The sequence below is a fragment of the Macaca thibetana genome, chromosome 7, assembly GCF_024542745.1.
Source record: "Macaca thibetana thibetana isolate TM-01 chromosome 7, ASM2454274v1, whole genome shotgun sequence".
Lineage (NCBI taxonomy): Eukaryota > Metazoa > Chordata > Mammalia > Primates > Cercopithecidae > Macaca > Macaca thibetana.
Window position 1 is genome coordinate 16,753,661 of NC_065584.1, and position 19,598 is coordinate 16,773,258.

Genomic DNA, 19,598 nt, shown 5'->3' on the forward strand with positions numbered 1-19,598 from the left:
AAGATCATGAAGAAAGGATTCTTTCCATAGAGGGGAAGCCTTAAGAGACAAACTTGTTAACAATTTGCTGAGCACCTACTGTGTGCCAGGCACAATACTAGGTATGTTAAATGTATAATTTCATATAACCTTATAATATCACTTGTTACTTTTACCCATGAAGAAATGGTCTAAGAGAAGTTAATGAATTTGCCCATCCCAAAGCTAGTAATTGACAGTTGTTTGCAGCCAGGTGTGACCCTAATGCTCATTTCCCCTGCTTCTGTGCCACATGTCTTCTCTCTGGAGTAGAGGACTGCAGAGTTCCCAGTTCCCCAAACTGGGTAACTGGGTTACACTCTAGCCACCCTAGGATGCATGGGACTTTGCCAGCTAAGGAAAGAAAATGGCATTTTAAGGAGACCAAACAGCATGTGGAAAGTCCCAGAGCCCCGAGAACTGTTGGTGGGAACACAGGATTGGAATATGGGGAACTGCAGAAGCTGAGGCTGAAAAAGCTGAAAAAGAGAAGCAAGAGTCAGAGACTGAAGGAAGCCAGTGAAGGGATTTGGATAGGGGAATGTTGTAAGATTTAAGTTGCATGACTGTTACTCTGGTGTGTGCATGAAGGGTACAGGAGGGAAGAAGTCAGGTGAGGGGCAGGTGGAGGCATGGCATCAGTTATGAGACTCCAGTTAATCTTGGACAGTTACTGCCAGCCTGCGGACTGGCTCACTCAGACCTAGTCGTAGCCTGCCTTCAAGCTACATTAAGGATTTAGGGAGTTTTGTCTGCCTTCTACAGATGTTCTGACATTGCTCTTCTTAGGGCAATTAGTCTTCCTCGTTAGGTTGCTCCAAATTAGAAACCGAGATTCCTTCTCCATGTCTTCTATTTTCAAACTCTGCGCATTCTCATGCATGTAGTTTTTATTCTTCTCAGGCACAATTTTCTATTTCAGAAAATCTAAATTTGTCCAAAGCCTTCTAGTCTCTTGTAACCTCAGAGGTGTCAAGTTTCTCTTCCTTCTGCATCTGGGTCTTATTCCTGTCTTCTCCATCCTTCTTACTCACGTTTTGTTTATTACCTACCTTATTGGATCTCCTGGTTGTCCTTTTTATGTTATTTTTATTAGCCTGTCTAGGAGTTTCCATCTTTTCTGAAGAGCCAGTGTGTAAGAGCTGTTTCACCATCTTGCCATCGTGAGGGTGAGCCTACTTGTCAGACATGTGACCAGAAAAGATGGCATATTGTTTCTAGACCACCGGAGCATCATGTGGCTTCCATGTCTCCTAATTAGGGCTGGAGTTGACACTGAGCTTCCCTTCTGTGTCCCTTCCTAAGTGCCATGATGAACACGCTTCCCTCAGCCCAGGCTGCTGCCGACACCACTTCTCCCTTCTCACACTGTCCGGTGCGGCCACCTTTTGGTCCTCTCTGGTCCACACCCAGACACAGCTACTTAACACCAGCCAACCCACCACCATTGATAACCAACCCGCCATCAGTGAGCAGAGAGAAACCCCCCCCAAGAATTTTAAAGGATCACTTTTCTAAAATCCAATCTCTGCTACAAAGATAAGCCTTGGCTTGTTTGTTATTCTGTTAACTTTTTAAAGGGGAAAATCTTAAACTTAGATTTCAAACATATGGCTACAATGAAAACAGGTGGCTGTAGATAATTCACTGTATTTAAGATAACAGTGAGAAAAATAAAATAAAAACAGGGGTAATTACAGATCAAATAGGAAGGCCTATATAAAGTTTTTCAAGTCCTTAACCATAGTTACATGTCCTCGGGAAAGGATGGTGGAAATGGAATAGAAAACCATAGTTATTAAGGAGTTCTGCTGTCTCTCTTATTTTCTGTTAACAATCAATACCATCTTTTCTAAAGCAGTTGGATTATCCTTTTTTCTTCTTATTGCTTTGAATATAGTTATAAATGTGATTTTAAATCTTTATATCATAATAAGCCATGCCACTGGTGTACAAGTCTTTGAGATGTATGCACTGCCTCAGTGATAGAAGTCACGTAATCTTTAAACTCAATCATGCTAGTTGTAGCAGTTGGTAAATTACACCAATTACATTACTGTTAAGATTATTAGCATGACTTTAACAGATCTAGGTAGTCATTCTGTTTTGTTACTTTTTCCCTGATAGTACACAATGTTGTCAGGACAGGTTCCCTTCCAATCTCATGACCGAAGTTTGACGTGTACCAGCGCAGTGGAAATCATGAAGAAAATTAAAAAGGGAGATTTCTCCTTTGAAGGAGAAGCCTGGAAGAATGTGTCCCAAGAGGCTAAAGATTTGATCCAAGGTAAGAATCTAATGAAATTTTACGTTTTATATGATGTGTAGTGATTGAAGTAGAATCATGCCCATTACACGTACATTTGTATGTCAATTACTCAAGGAATCCATGTATATTCTAAAAGACTCCCAGGCTACTCTCTCCAGCCTTGTCTTTTTATCAGAACATCCTCTTTAGTAATGGTCTCCACATTTCTAACATGAGCTAGCACTTGGCTTCCACTGGCATCTCAGTCAAACACATCTAAAACAAACCAATACTTTTTAACTGTCCTTTCCCCCCAACACTCTCCTCCTCCTGTCTTTCATCCTGTCAGCAGTGGCACTGCTAAGAAGCCAGATCACCAAAACAGAAACCTAGGCGTCCTCCTGGATACCTGCGCCTGCCTTGCCTTCCGCAGCCAGTCACAGAGTTCTACAGATTCAGCAGCACTCATAGCGGTCCCTTCCTTCCCATTCACATGTCGTTGCCTTTGTTCTCATCACCATTTCTCTCCCCAAATCCTGCAGCATCCTTTCACCTTGCCTCACTTCCTCTGACTTAAGCTGTTCATCATCTATCAATAGAGGGACTTTTCTAGAATCCAAATGTGATTATGCCTCTTTTCTGCTGGAAATCCTTTGGAGACTCTGTTTGCTTTAGGTCAGACTCCTTAGCCTAGCATTTAACATTCAAAGCCCCTCATGACCTGGTCCTGTCTGCCTTTGCTTCCTCCTCACCCCAGCTCTGCTGTTGCAGAATATTTGAATTCCTCAGATGTGCCGAGCTTTCAGATCCCTCCATGTCTTTACGCACTCTTCTTAATCCTCTTCCCTAGCCACTTCTCCTTATCCTACAGGACTCATCTCCTAGAAGCCTTCCAGGACACCCTCACTCCCCAGGCTATACTCTCCCTTGGGCCTGCTAAAACACTGTGCCTGTGTATCTTGCTATTGCACTTGTCCCTGATGTTATAATAGCTGGGGTTTTGCCTATGTGTCTTCTAATAATAGCTCTTCTCTGCATCTCCATCTCCATATCTCTAGTGCCTTACTGCACTCCTTGACCTGTAGAAGATGGCCAGTAAATGTTTGGTACATGGATGAAGTAGATCTGTGTGCTTTTTGCTCATTTGGAGCTTACCAGGTCACCATTGGGAGTCTTTGTTTTGGGTGTTTATTTTCTCCTGATTGAAAAGCCACTTCGCCTGCAGCTTCCTAGAAATAGGCTACTGTGACTTTATCATTAGAATCCAGTATTTATAAAAGAATTTAAATGAATAGGAAAATCTAATTATTTTTGTAGGAGATTAAAGCTATATAGAAACCACCATGTCATGTGAACATAACTGAGATTTATTTCGGAGTTTGTTTTTAAACCATGTTTAAAATGACAAATCATAAAATAAGACTATCTATTCCCACAGGACTTCTCACAGTTGATCCAAACAAAAGGCTTAAAATGTCTGGCTTGAGGTACAATGAATGGCTTCAAGATGGCAGTCAGCTGTCCTCCAATCCTCTGATGACTCCGGATATTCTAGGATCTTCAGGAGCTGCCGTGCATACCTGTGTGAAAGCAACCTTCCACGTAAGGCCCTGTGCTCTGTACATGTTGGACGGTTTGAGTAGGAATCATAATCAAATGTTCTTACTCTGTAGCCTCAGATACATTTTCTTTGTTTCGCATTTAAAATAATATGTGTCCTTTCACTATTTTTTTTTTTTTTTTTTTTGAGACAGAGTCTCGCTTTGTTGCCCAGGCTGGAATGCAGTGGCGCGATCTCGGCTCACTGCAAGCTCCGCCTCCCGGGTTCACGCCATTCTCCTGCCTCAGCCTCCGAGTAGCTGGGACTACAGGCGCCCGCCACCTCGCCCGGCTAATTTTTTGTATTTTTAGTAGAGACGGGATTTCACCGGGTTAGCCAGGATGGTCTCGATCTCCCGACCTCGTGATCCACCCACCTCGGCCTCCCAAAGTGCTGGGATTACAGGCGTGAGCCACCGCGCCCAGCCAGTGTCCTTTCACTTTTAGGAATGTTTTTATAATTTGCTTCATGGTTATAAACACTTTATAACAAAAAGTGCACAGGGGACCAGAGTCACTGCTAACCCACAAAATACGTATTTAATTTTTAGAATGACCTTATGAGATGAGATAATAGAACTTTTTCCTCTCAAATAGACTAAATCATTTTCTTTAAAAACCATAATAAACATTAGGAACTAAGGCATATTTGAACTAAGGCATTTTTTCCCATTCATTCCACAACCATTTAGTACATCACACATTCTTAAAACTGGGAGGGATATGAAGTAAGTTCATTGGTATTAAGTATAGATTGTGTGTTTGAAAGACTGAGACTATTTGGTAGAAACTGTGGATTATGCATATTTGTGCCAAGCAGATGCAAATGCATTAAGATAATTCATGTAAAGTATAGTATAAGATAAGTTAGGGAGACAGAAAGTCACCTTCAAAGGGATTATTTTGAGAAAGGAGAAGGGATAGGGATAGCGCTTCTTCAGCAGCAGAAATGGATTTAAAAAGTAAGAAACTAGGAAATGTTGAGACGGTAAAGAGATTAACTACAAGAATTTCTATCAGATGATTCAAATCTTCTCAGTGACATAGGTTGCAAGGTGACAACTACAAGTTGTAACTGCAGCATTGTCCAAGCCTAGGCCAAGGAGAGTGAAGACAGGCTGCAGGAGGAGGAAGCCAGGGCGAGGCTGTAGAGCTGTGCTTCTCTGTGCGTGTAAGTGTCCAGTATATACCCAAACGACATTGAATGGGAGTGAAGAGCCAAGACTCATAATGCATCCAGTCTGCTTGCATTGGGACTTTGTGTGCAGAATTTTAAATCTTAGACACAGAACCATTAAGAGTAATGGGAGTAGTTTAGATTACTGATGGTCTTCAGGAATTTCCAGTCAATTGTTTCGTATTAGGATGTAGTACTAACTTCTTCAAAAGATTTATTAGAATTGTGACTCTCAGACAACCTAGCTAGTTTGATTTAAACAGAGCCCTCAGAAATTTTTTCCCATGAACTTCTCCACCCTGCCAATAGGCTTAGATACAAAGGTTTTAAGAGCTGTGTTCCCTTAAAACAACTTGGGGCTGCAGTTGCCAGTGGAAAGTTGTCTTCTGCTGTAAGTCGTAACTGCTAGGAAAACTTCAGTACTTTTACCTTCACAGGGGTTCCCTTTTTTCTCCCCTAGGCCTTTAACAAATACAAGAGAGAGGGATTTTGCCTTCAGAATGTCGATAAGGCCCCTTTGGCTAAGAGAAGAAAAATGAAAAAGACTAGCACCAGTACCGAGACGCGCAGCAGTTCCAGCGAGAGTTCCCATTCTTCTTCCTCTCATTCTCACGGTAAAACTACACCCACCAAGACACTGCAGCCCAGCAATCCTGCCGACAGCAATAACCCGGAGACCCTCTTCCAGTTCTCAGACTCAGTAGCTTAGGCATGGTAGGAGTGTGTCAGTGATCCATTGCACCTTTATTCCCTCAGCATATGCCTGAGGTGATCTTTTATGCTTTTAAAAATGTTTCCCGTTGGTCTCATTGGAATCTGCCTCCTAATGATTTTTTTCAGGAAAACCTGTTTGGTTATCCTCATCTAAAAGCACTGGACAGAGAATGTTACTGTGAATAGAGCACATATTACTTTTTAGCAAGCTAGCATGATGCCAACAAGACCATTCTTGAAAGAGCAAAGTCCTGTAAATTTAACTAGGGCTAGATTTGAGCTGCTTGCAGAATAAGTCACAGGTTTTCCAGATGTTTGCCAACAAGAAATGACTCATACTGTGATGATACCTTTTGCTTTGCCTTGTGGACAATGTGGGTTTTTGAAATTTGCACCCTTCAAACAGTGATTTATCAGAGAAAGGGGTCTGTTTTCAAAAAAGATTCTGTAATGAATTTTATGTGTGGCATATACTTATTTCTTGAGAGAAGATTTTAACTTATTGTTTTTATTTTATGGTTACATATGATGATAACCTGCTATTGTTAATCTTTTTCTAAAAAGTGGAAAAAAAAAAAAAAGATATAAGAACTCAAGGTCCCATACTCTGTATTCGGGATCCATCTGAGATGCATGCTAAGCTATGTGTATGTTTTTAATTTTGCACTGCTCTTTCCTGGCAATTTGTTTTAATGGTTATTGCAGAATATTAAGGTACATGTCTCTCTGTTTTAAGTAATATTGCACTTTATAAAAAAGTATGAATAAAGCAAACTGTTTTATAAAGTGCACTGTTTAAAGCATTTGCACTGTATTTTTGCCATTTATTTTCATTTTCTACTTTAAATTTGTCCTCACATCCCTCTTCTACTTTGTATGCAACAAGTAGAATGGGGCATGTTGTGTAATGTAGTCAGCCTCTTATGCACCAATGTGAGGAAAACCTAAAGGGAAATTATACTAAACACTGTGCTTCATATTTGTACACTGTGTTGTACTACAGTGAGGAATTTCCTCCTGTGGTCATATATTATGTACATAATATTTTAGGATCATACCTATGACTTGTTTGGAAATTTTTCTGTTGAATTTTAAATCCAGAAAGCATATTTTATAAACTTATGCAGAGCACTTTTATTGCTCAAAAGTTCTGAATTCATACAGAAAACAAGTACTATGTGATGAAAACATTTCATTAAAAGATTGCTGCATTAAAAAATACAATTAATTCATTCCCTATGCAAAAAAGAAAAGTGATAGGATTTGTATGTTATATTTTCTTTTAAAGCCATCATGTGAAATGTCAGGACTGAGAAAAGTGATTTTTTTGCTTTGTTTACAGGAGTCATGCTTAAAGAGATATGCCCAACACGTTTATTTTATAGTTTTTGTTAATGATAACCTTTTGAGCATTAGTTTGGAATTTGGATATGATATTTATTTATTCCTTTCTTGAGGTTATAGCAGCATTAATTTCAACCAGTTATGAATACTAAAAAATATTGCACTCTATGTAATAGTAGTATATTTATTACTAAATCAGTGTATATATTAATAGCACAGGCAAAAAATGGCAAATATTAAAATATTTTCAAAATGTTATATTATCCTGTTCACATTTTTATCCACAGTGGTTATTGGGAATAATATTTTATACTTTTTGCTGGCCCAAATGACTACATAATATTGAGTTAATGAAAGTTTGGTACTCCCAGCTTTCAGTTATTCCTAGTAATTATGGGAAATTTTGTGTGAATTATTACCAAACTATTGCTAATTCACAAAATGTGATTCCATCAGGCACAGATCTCTAGTAATCAAGAAAATGACCATATTTATAATTATATTGGATATATTTGAAACGTATTTGGCTCTTCAAGCCATTTTTTAAACTGTGCATGCTGGTAGAAAATACTAGTTGTAAAGTACAAACTAAAGGGACTATGTTGCTAATAGAAAATGATCCAGAAAAATGGTCAGGCAGTATACAGATTGATGATGTGATTGATTTCATTGTGAATATTGGAAATTAATGGGTTTCATTTTCATTTATTTCCCTTGCCTCTTCTTCTGGAGGAGGACTTGACAGACAATGAAATGGGTAAAAAGGCAGTAAGACTAACAGGAAGAAGGAAAGATAGGCTAGCTGTCAACTGATGAGCCTGCCTGAATAATCTCAAATGGGTTTTTGAAAAGACCTTAACAAACACTGTTGCCCTCTCGTCAAATATCTTTATCCACATCCTACTTGTAAGTACCAAAAAGACAGCATTTGATGCCAAGTTTGAAGCAGTTAGGTTGTATGCAGGCTGTGTATTAACATACAGTGAATTGCACTTTAAAATTCAGAAAGCTTTTCATTTGGTCACATCAAAAATAAACACTACAAAATACTTTATATAAAAATGTTAAATGATAGGACTCTTTTGGTATTAAGAGTAAAATAGAAGAAGATCTAAGAAATACAAATACATTAGTTCTCTTTGTGACATTAACTTTGGGACTAGAGCCACATCACCCCCTCCCTTCTTCACTTATTGATTGTATTGTATATAATTTTCATGCCAACACAAATCCTGATTCATGTATTTTGTAACTGTATGTGACAAATTGAGAGGCAAAAATAAGAAAAGGAAGATAATAGAGGAAAGATGTTAAGAAAGACCAGTGTCTTCTCATTACTCCGCCAGATCCTGTGTCTGAAAGAGGTTAATTAGCATTTTGAAAATCATTGGCTGAGTGTGGTGGCTCAGACCTGTAATCCTGGTGCTTTGGGAGTACAAGACTGGAGAATCACTTGAAGCCAGGAGTTAGAGACCAACCTGGGCAATATAGTGAGACATTCTGTCTCCAAAAATAAAAATAAAAATTAGCTGAGCATGGTGGCTCATGTGTGTAGTCCTAGCTACTCAGGAGTCCAGAGTATGGAGGATCACTTGAGCCCAGGAGTTAGAGGCTGCAGTGAGCTGTGATCGTGCCACTGCACTCCAGCCTGGGCAACAGAGCGAGACCCTGTCTTAAGAAAAAAAGAAATTCACTGATTCTTCCAAACCTTTATAAAGTAAGAAACCACTGAATTACTAGAATAGAGAATCAGTCTCCTGAGTTAATTTCCACATTGTTGTCTGTCTTGGAGTCACAGGTTCATTACCCAAGAAAACTGCCTTTTAATTTTTTTTTAGATTACTGCTGATTTCAAGTATGTAAATGACTTTTAAATATAAGGTAAGTTATTTTACAGAAGTCTACTAAGATAGAAGTCACCTTTTTAAAGTAAGGATATTCCTTTTGTATCTCAGTTTATGTTCTTAAATACAGTACTTTATAAAAGTATACAATTTACCGGGTACTAATTCAGACTGCCCCCATTTCAAGTACCTGTTATTGTCATATTTATTAAGAACAGGGTACCTCATAATGGTGAAAATTCCTAAATTATTGGATCTATATGTGCCTTACACCACCTGATTACTTTGGCTATTCTCCCAATGACTGATAATAATAGCATGATTTGAGTGTTCATGTGAAAATACATCTAATATTCCTTAAGATCCAAGTAAATAAGTTAAATTCTGATATGCCACTTATGTTAAAATAATTGTCATATAGATGAATTATTACTGTAACATCATGAAGTATCTTAAAATTATATGACTTTTGGCCCCTCAAATGTCTTACATGATAATACCCCAATTTCCAGTCTTTAATTGATTGTATACCTCACATAAGTGTCTGTCATCACTTGATACCTTTATCTGGCACTAAAACAAATGTAGCCGCCTCTAATGAAATTTGAAGTTTGGGAAGGAGATATTGTAAAACTCAAGAATGGGGAAAAAAACATTTTTAACGGAAGTATGTATGAAGGAAATATTTTAAGTATAATCTACCCAAAGAAAATAACTGCTACAGCCAACATAAAGATTTTATTCCCTGTTTTGTTAAGTAACTTCACTCCAAATTATGACATTCTTTAGAGAAAATATTTTCCTTAAGAGTAATTATTTATGTGTTTTATTGGGGGAGCATATTTTCAGGGGGGCAACATCTTCCTAAGAACATTTGATTAGCCTCACTTCTGTCCTCAGCTTCTACGTTGCTTATTTTTCAAGAACTTCTTCTGAGCCCTTTTCTTTGTGTGCCCAGCTCCCTGTTATGTAATTAAGTAGTTGATTACCGTTTCAAATGCTTCCCCTACTCAAGGCTGTTGTCCACCCTGTTTCATGAATTTGTGAATTAAGTAGGTACCTAATATTTTCCTACTATTAGGCTGAAAAGGAGTGAGAAACTAAAGTGGCTTCCAAATATTTGTGTCTTGGCTTCTTCACCCTAGTGCAAAATAGGAAATGTTTATTGCCAATCATTTCCTTTCCATTATTCCTTTTAACCACATTACAAAAAGCTAGTATTTTGTGTTTAGAAGGAGACTTGTATTAAAAGACAAGATTCTTAGTAGTTATTCATCAGGCTTATGTTTCCTGGTGTATTTCTTCTAGGAGAGGTAGAAGGACATTTTGTAGTATTTTTCTAACAGCATTAATATAATGCTGCTTGGGTTATCAGAAAGTATTGAATACTTCAGATAAGTCAAGTTAGTATTTAGTATAGCAGTGGTTCTTCAGAACACAGGAAACTGGGATATTATGTAGCATTATGCTGTTTCCATTATTGTTTTTCATTGCATAACACTTTTAATTTGTGTGGTGGTATAAAATTTCCCTCTTTACTAAAAAAAATCTAGTTTCATTCTTATCCCTTGCCATATTAAGCAGTTTTTATCTTCATTTATGTTTTAAATTTTCTTAATCTTAGAAGAAAAAAAAAAACAGAACAAAAGAGAAATGTCATGACTTAGAAAAGGAAATTTAAGTTGTATGGAATACTGTAGCTTTATTTTCTGGCATTTCTGCTTGTAGATAGATTAGAAAATCCTTGTTTCTTTTGTTTGCTTTGTTTTAAAATCCAGTAAGTTTGAGGAACTTGACATTTTAAAACTGCAGTTTTATTTTTAACTACATAAGAGACTGGTCATGTAAAATGTGCACTGCTATGTTGGCATGGATATGTATGTGACAATTAACCTCATTAAAGCTCTGTTGCTGTGGTAGGCATTCAGTTATTCCTAATAGTTTATTTTAGGTACTATACTGCTATCCTATTTGCTGAAATTATAAATACTAGCAAAAGGAATGATTAAATGTACCGTAATTCTCATTCTTTGGGTGAATAAAAACAGAAATTTAAAGGTGCTATATCACATAAAGTTAATGCTTCAGTACTAAAGTTTTGAAAAATATTCCTAAAAATTTCACAGGCATGAATTTTTGAAAAGGAGACGAAACCACATATACACATAGAGGAATTTTTAAAGTCTGGCATTTTAAAGTGTAGCTGGTAAAAATGGTATGAATCCTTACGTGTAGAATTTAAACTTGTTGAAAATAATCTAAGCTGCAACAATCTCTGTAACTGTTCTTCCACAGTTTTACATAGAGATAAGAATTTGTCTTACTAAAAGGTAAATGGAAGATTTAAAAAGATGAAAAAGATTGTTTTTCCTCTGTTCTATGTGGACAATTAAAAGTATAGCCAAGCCTTAGCTCAAATGAGTTGCCTTTGTGTGAGACAGGGCCTCAGTCTGTCACCCAGGCTGGAGTGCAGTGGCACGATCACAGTTCACTGTGAGCTCAAGCAATCCTTGTATCTCAGCCTCCTAAGTAGCTGGGACTACAGGCATGAGCCACCATGCCCAGCTAATTTTTTTTTTAATAGCTACAAGGTCTCAAACTCCTGGCCTCAAGCAGTCCTCCCGCCTCAGCCTCCCAAAGTGTTGGCCACTTTGCCCAGCCATGAGTTGCCTTTTGTCTTCCTTAACTGCATCAGTTCATCCCATATTCAGTATATGCACTTTTTCTCACGTTGTTTTTCTGTTTTTCTTTTGTGTGTCCACACTCATTTATTTCTACACTGGTGTTTCACTCACTGCTTATTAAGCTATCTGCATGTGGACCTACATTTATAAACTATAATTCCAATCAGAGAAATAAGAACTTGATTGGGACAGAGCTGGGAAATGTTTGTGATGAAAATTATTAGGAATAAGGAAATAATGATGCTGTGTGAAAAAGCAAGTAGACTCACAATTCTGAGATACAAACATCTGCAATCAACATAGAGAAGGCTACTTTACAAAAATGTTATTTCAGTGCCCGTATGGACAAATCTCTAAAAAGTTTTGTCGGCCGGGCAGGGTGGCTCATGCCTGTAATCCCAGCACTTTGGGAGGCCAAGACGGACAGATCACGAGGTCAGGAGATCGAGACCATCCTGGCTAACACAGTGAAACCCCGTCTCTACTAAAAATACAAAAAAAAATTAGCCAGGCGTGGTGGCGGGCGCCTGTAGTCCCAGCTACTCCAGAGGCTGAGGCAGGAGAATGGCGTGAACCTGGAAGGCGGAGCTTGCAGTGAGCCGAGATCGCGCCACTGCACTCCAGCCTGGGCGATAGAGCGAGACTCCATCCAAAAAAAAAAAGTTTTGTCTACCGTGTAGATAAAGGAACCTCAAAGCTTCGTAAAGTGGTTATTTTTCTCTAGGAAGCCCATGTGTTTTCCCACTCCTTCCCCAGCTTTTCCTGCTGCCCACTGCTCCAAACACTGACATCCAGTGGCCAGAGACCAGTCCAAATGGAGCAGTAAGACTACATATGGATGGTGATCATATTGTTTAAAATGTTATTGCAACATGGTATGTAAAGTGCACAGGTCTTAAGTATACGGCTCAATAAATATTTCCATATGTATGCACCCATATAACCATCACTCAGATCAAGACAAGGCTCCCAGTCAATACTCAGACATAACCACCATTCTGACCTCTGTCACTGTTGTTGACATTCCTATATATGGAATTATACAGTCTATAGATTTTTGTGTCTGGTTTAATTTGATCAGCATTGTGTCTGTGAGATGCATCTATGTTATTGCATGTAGCAATAACAATAGTTTGTTCTTTTTCATTGCTCTGTAGTATTCCATCCAATAAATACATCACAATTTATCCATTCTACCATTGATAGACACTTTGGTTGTTTGTAATTTTTAGCTTTTATGTTTAAAGCAGCCATAAGCATTCTTGTACATATCTTTTAATGGACATGTACACTCATTTCTCTTGTGTGTCCACTTAAAAGTGAAACAGCTGGCTGCAGTGAGCCATGATCATACCACTGCATTCCATCCTGGGTGACAGAGTGAGACCTTGCCTCAAAAAACAGACAAAAAAAAAGGAGTGAAACTACCGAGTCATAACATGAATATATATTTAGCTGTAGAAGATATTACCAAATAGTTTTCAACAATGGTTGTACCAATTTGCATACCCACCAATAATTTATAAGTGTTCTAGTTGTTCCACATCCTCATCAGTACTTGGTACCATCAGCCCTAGTAGTTTAGCCATTCTGACAAATGTGTATATTTGATTGTGGTTTTAGCCATTCTGGTGATTTTGTATTTCACTGAGGTTTTAAGGTGCATTTTCCTGATAAGTAGTGATGTGTGGAACACCTTTTTATATTATTAGTCATTTGGCTATCCTCAGTTGTTAAGTACCTGTCAAGTCATTTGTTCATATTTATTGGGTTGCCTTTTTCCTTATTGACTTGCAGGAGTCCTTTATATTTTATGGATATGAGGGTTTTTGTCTGATATATTACCATAAATGTCTTCTCTTTAGTTTGCTTTTCCACTTTCTAAGTGCTTTCCTTTGATGGCCAAAAATTTTATGCAGTCCAATATACCAATCTTTTATTTAATTGCTAATAATTTTGTGTCATATTTAATAAATGTTCACACCAAGGTTATGAAGACATTCTTATATTCTTCTAAAAGCTTTATTGGCCAGGTGAGGTGGCTCATGCCTGTAATCCTAGTCCTTTGGGAGGCCGAGCCGGGTAAATCACTGGATGTCAGGGTTTGGAGACCAGCCTGGCCAACATGGTGAAACCCCGTCTCTACTAAAAATACAAAAATTAGCCAGGCATAGTGGTGCATGCCTGTAATCCCAGCTACGTGGGAGGCTGATTCAGGAGAATCGCTTGCACCCAGGAGGCAGAGGTTGCAGTAAGCCAAGATCACACCACTACACTCTAGCCTAGGCAATAGAGCAAGACTCTGACTCAAAAAAATAAAAATAAAAGCTTTATTGTTTCACCATCCACATTAGGGTTACAGTCCATCTACTGCTGATATTTGTATATGATGTGAAATAGTAGCCAAAGTTTATGTATTTCCGTATGAGTATTAACTTGATGCAGCACAATGTATTGAAAAACTGAGTTGTAATTTTTATGAAGTCTTCATGTCTAGTAGTGTAAGACCTCTAACTTTTATCTAATAGTTCTAATAGTTTTGGCTATTCTTAACCCTTTGCATTTCCATATGCATTTTAGAATCACCTTGTTAGTTTTTGGGGCAGAGGATGTTAGGGTTTAATTGCTATTCCATTGAATGTATAATTTCCAGAGAAATTGTATCTTACCAATTTTGAGTTATCCAATCCATGGACATGGTATATCCCTCTATTTACTTAGGTATTTAATTTGTCTCACCAATGTTTTATAGATTTACATGTAGAGGTTAGATTTATATCTAGGTTTTTGACAGTTTTACTTTATTATCAAATTGTTTTTAATTAGTTTATAGAAATACAATTTTTTTTTGGTATATTGCCCTTGCACTTAGAAACGTTGCTAAATTCACTTTTTAATTCTAATAATTCTGTATATTATTTTAGATTTATTTAAATCTACAATTATATCTTTTGTAAATAATGATAGTTTCATTTCTGCCTTTTCAATTTTTATTTTTCTTACCTTATTGAGCTGACCAGGACCTCCAGTAAAATGCTAAATGAAATGACAATGGACTTCTTTAACTTCTTCAACTCAAAATAAGAATTCAATATTTACTATTTATATTTTTATATATATATATATATATATATTTTTTTTTTTTTTTTTTTTTTTTTTTTGAGATGGAGTGTCACTCTGTCACCCAGGCTAGAATGCAGTGGTGCAATCTCAGTTCACTGCAACTTCCACCTCCCGGGTTCAAGCGATTCATCTGCCTCAGTCTCCTGAGTAGCTGGGACCACAGGCATGCACCACCACCCCCAGCTAATTTTTGTGTTATTAGTAGAGATGGCGTTTCACCATATTGGCCAGAATGGCCTCGAATTCCTGACCTCATGATCCACCCACCTTGGCCTCCCAAAGTGCTGAGATTACAGGCATGAGCCATCTTGCCCAGCCCAATACTATGTTTTATTTAATTTTTTTATAGATATCATATAGCAGATTGTTTCTTTTTAGTTCTGATTTTCAGACAGTTTTTGCTAAATGCTTTTTCTGCCTCTGTTGAGATAATCATGTATTTTTTCTTCTTTATTCTCTTACAACGATAAGTTACACTAATTTTCAAATGCTGGAAATAGAATAAATTCCATTTTCATGATGTATTGTTCTTTTCATATATCAATGGATATAGTTTGCTAATATTGTGCCTAACATTTTTGGATCATAAGAAGGACAGACCTAGACTGAGTGTGGTATCTGACACCTGTAATCCCAACACTTTGGGAGGCCAAGGAGGGAGGATTGCTTTAGCCCAGGAGTTGGATACCAGCCTGGGGAACATAGTGAGACCTCATCTCTACAAAAAATTTAAAAATTAGCCAAGTGTGGTGGTGCACACCTGTAGTCCCAACCACTCAGGAGGCTGAGATGGGAGAATCACTTGAGTCCAGGAAGCAGAAGTTTTAGTGAACCAAGATTGTACCACTGTATTCCCGCCTGGGCAACAGAGCAGGAGCCTAACTTAGGAAAAAAAAAAAAAAGAGAGAGAGAGAGAAGAAGAAGAATAGACCTGTAATTTTTCTTTCTTTAATAGTTTTGTCAAGTTTTGCTATCAAGACTATTCTGGCCTCATAAAAAATGTTGGCGATGTGTTCCCTTTTTTCCTACACTCTGGAAGAGTTTGCACCTGATATTATTCCTCCTGTTTAAAATAATTCACCATTGAAGCCACTTGAATGAGAAGTTTTCTTTGTGGGAAAGTTGTCATTAGTTGGAATATATCTTGTCCACTTACAGTTAATGTAATTATTATTGGTTTTAAGTCTACCATCTTACAATTTCTTTTACATTTTTGTCCTATGTCCTCTTGGTTCCTGTATTTTGTGTCTTCTTTTGATAAACCAAATGTTTTCTTTTGTCCATTTTTTCCTCCTATGTTAGTTTGTTAGAGACTTTTAGAAATTCATTTAGTACCTTAAAGATAACAGTGTGTATCTTTGACTTACTGCCTTAAATGGGTACATTACCACTTCCCAACAATGCAGGAATTTTATGACAGTTTAAATGTGTTTATCTGTCCCCCCACCCCCGCTTTTTTTTTTTGAGACGGAGTTTCTGTTGCCAGCTGCAGTACAGTGGCGTGATCTCAGCTCACTGCAACCTCTGACTCCCTGGTTCAAGCGATTCTCCTGCCTCAGCCTCCCAAGTAGCTGGGATTACAGACACATGCCACCACGCCCAGTTAATTTTTGTATTTTTAGTAGAGACAGGGTTTCACCATGTTGACCAGGATGGTCTAGATCTCCTGACCTCGTGATCTGCCCACCTCAGCCTCCCAAAGTGCTGGGATTACAGGCATTCCCCCTTTTTCCTTTTGTGTTAATGTTGTCATGTATTTTACTTCTACATTCTATGTATATTTTACCTCTATATATTCTATATGTGTTTTAGACAAGACATTATTTTTATTAGTAGTACTACTACTACATATTTTATTTATTTTTGATTTTATTTTTTTATTTTTATTTATTTATTTATTTATTTATTTATTTTGAGACAGAGTTTCACTCTTGTTGCCCAAGCTGGAGTGCAATGGCGCAGTCTCAGCTCACTGAAACCTCCACCACTCAGGTTCAAGCAATTCTCCTGCCTCAGCCTCCCGAGTAGCTGGGATTACAGGCATGCACCACCATGCCCGGCTATATTTTTATTTTTTTTACACAGAGTCTCACTCTATCACCCAGGCTGGAGTGCAGTGGCATGAATGTAGCTCACTGCAAGCTCTGCCTCCGAGGTTCACGCCATTCTCCCACCTCAGCCTCCCAAGTAGCTGGGACTACAGGCACCCGCCACCATGCCTGGCTAATTCTTTTTTTTTTTTATTGTACTTTTAGTAGAGACGGGGTTTCACCATATTGGCCAGGATGGTCTTGATCTCCTGACCTCGTGATCTGCCCACCTAGGCCTTCCAAAGTGCTGGGATTACAGACATGAGCCACCGCGCCCAGCCTACTATATATTTTAAAGACTCACTGGGCACGGTGGCTCATGCCCGTATAATCCCAGCACTTTGGGAGGCCTAGGCTGGTGGATCACCTGAGGTCAGGAGTTCGAGACCAGCCTGGCTGACATGGTGAAACCCCGTTTCTACTAAAATACAAAAAATTAGCCGGGCGTGGTGGTGCACGCCTGTAATCCCATCTACTTGGGAGGCTGAGGCAAGAGAATCGCTTGAACCCAGAAGAGGGAGGTTGCAGTGGGCTGAGATCGCGCCATTGCACTCCAGCTTGGGCAACAAGAGCGAAACTCCACCTCAGAAAAAAAAAAGTAGACTCTATATTGTTTGTTTGCTCATGTATTTATGTTTTCTGGTGTTTTTCTTTCCATCCTGCCTTTCCATCTGGGATTATTGTTCTTCATCTGGAGAATTCTCTTTAGTATTTATTTTAGTGCCAGTCTTCTAACAATGACTTCTCTCAGCTTTTGTTTTTTGAAACCTTCTTTCTTTTGCTTTTATTTTTCTGTATTTTTATTTTATTAAGATAAAATTCATGTGTCATGTAGTATACCCATCTAAGCATTACATTCAGATACAATTCAATGTTACCTTTATTTTTGAAGGATATTTTTGCCTTGTATGAAATGCTAGGTTGACTATTTTCTTTTCTTTTCTTTTCTTTTCTTTTTTTTTTTTTTTTTTTTTTTTTTTTTTTTTTTTTTTTTTTTGAGACCAAGTCTCACTCTGTCACCCAGGCTGGAGTGCAGTGGTGCAATCTCAGCTGACTACCTCCTAGGTTCAAGTGATTCTTGTGTCTCAGCCTCCCAGGCAGCAGGGATTATAGGCATACACCACCACGCCTGGCTATTTTTATATTTTTAGTAGAGATGGGGTTTCACCACATTGGCCAGGCTGGTCTCAAACTCCTGACCTCAAGTGATCTGCCCACCTCGGCCTCCCAAAGTGCTGGGATTACAGGTGTGAGCTACTGCGCCCAGCCTAGGTTCACCATTGTCAAGATACCATTCCAATCCTTAAGTTCTGTGGAAAAAGCCATTAGTTACATTTCCTTTGAAGGTAATGTGTCTTTTTTCTGTGGTCACTTTTAAGATTTTCTCTTCGTCTTTGTTTTTATTTTTTATTATTATTTTTTATTATACTTTAAGTTCTGGGTTACATGTTACAGAATGTGCAGTTTTGTTACATGGGTATACACGTTCCCTGGTGGTTTGCTGCACCCATCAACCCGTCACCAAATTAGGTATTTCTCCTAATGTTATCCCTCCCCTATCCCCCCACCCCTCGACAGGCCCTGGCATGTGATGTTCCCCTCCCTGTGTCCATGTGTTCTCATTGTTCAACTCCCACTTACGAGTGAGAACCTGTGGTGGTTGGTTTTCTGATCTTGTGATAGTTTGCTGAGAATGATAGTTTCCAGCTTCATGCATCCTAAGATGGGTAAACTTCCTGAATCTGTTGGTTGACGTCCTTCCTTATTAGAATTCTTAACTAGTCATTCTTCAAATATTTTTTTCCAATCCATTCTCTCTCTCCCTTTTTCTAGGATTGTGTGTTATACTATGTTCCATATGTCTGTTATAGTCTTTTGTTTTCCATCGTAATTTCTCCCTGTACTTCAATCTGTGTAGTTTTTACTGACCTAATTAACTTATCCTGTTCTGCTGAGCCTAATCGATTGTAAATGTAATTGTTTATCTTGTATTTTTGGTTCTAAAATATCCATTGACACTTTTTTGTAGATGCCATATCTCTGATCAGATCTTTAGTATTTTCTTCTATCTTATTGAACATATTAATCAAAGTAATTTTAAAACTCTTGTCTGAGAAATCCAATGTCTGAATTACTACCTATAATCGTTTATTTCTATTGTCTGTTGTCAGTCATTTGGTGCTGTTTCTTAGCATGCCTTATAAGTGTGGTGAAATGTCATACATTGTGTGTTAAATACTATAGGGGCTTTGAACGATGTTATCTTCCTCTAAGATGGTTATGTTTTCTTCTTGCAGTCTGATAAAATACAGGCAGATCACTGTAACCCTATTGAAGGTTGGTTTTAGACTTTGTTAGGCTTGTATATTTCAGTTTTGCTCTTACTCCTAGCATATGGCCTCTCTGGGCTGTCATCTGAAAATCCGGGGTGTTTATCAGAGCCACTTCACCTCTGTGGCCTTGAATTCCAACCTTTCCCTCCTCAGTACCGAGAGCTGCTCAGCTCATTTGCCTCCCATCTGCTGCTTTTTGCTGGATTTCTTGGAGTCTCACCTTGTGCACAGGAGTCTAGAATTGGCAGACACCTCAAGGAGATACTGTACCCGTACTTCAGGCTCACTTCCCTGAAGTTTCTTCTCTCTGGGATTTTGCCCCTTAAATCCTAGCTACTTTCCCAAGCTCCAACTTCTGTTTCTTCAACCAAGTGGGATTACTGCTTGCTGCTAGACCTTTATTTCCCTGTGTTGTGAATTTGCA

At 38.2% G+C, this 19,598-nt stretch overlaps 1 protein-coding gene across 4 annotated transcripts in view; it reads left to right on the forward strand.

Moving 5' to 3' along the window:
- Positions 1 to 9,089, forward strand: part of RPS6KA5 (ribosomal protein S6 kinase A5) — a 201,680-nt gene extending 192,591 nt beyond the window's left edge. For 3 of the 4 annotated variants that reach the window (XM_050799047.1, XM_050799049.1, XM_050799050.1), the window contains 3 exons: positions 2,146 to 2,305; positions 3,705 to 3,868; positions 5,503 to 9,089. In XM_050799047.1, the coding sequence (XP_050655004.1) occupies positions 2,146 to 2,305; positions 3,705 to 3,868; positions 5,503 to 5,751 (573 nt within the window). In that variant the 3' untranslated portion in view covers positions 5,752 to 9,089. The remainder of the gene's footprint in view (positions 1 to 2,145; positions 2,306 to 3,704; positions 3,869 to 5,502) is intronic. The other variant, XM_050799048.1, reaches the window with a different exon arrangement.
- Positions 9,090 to 19,598: the final 10,509 nt, after the last annotated feature.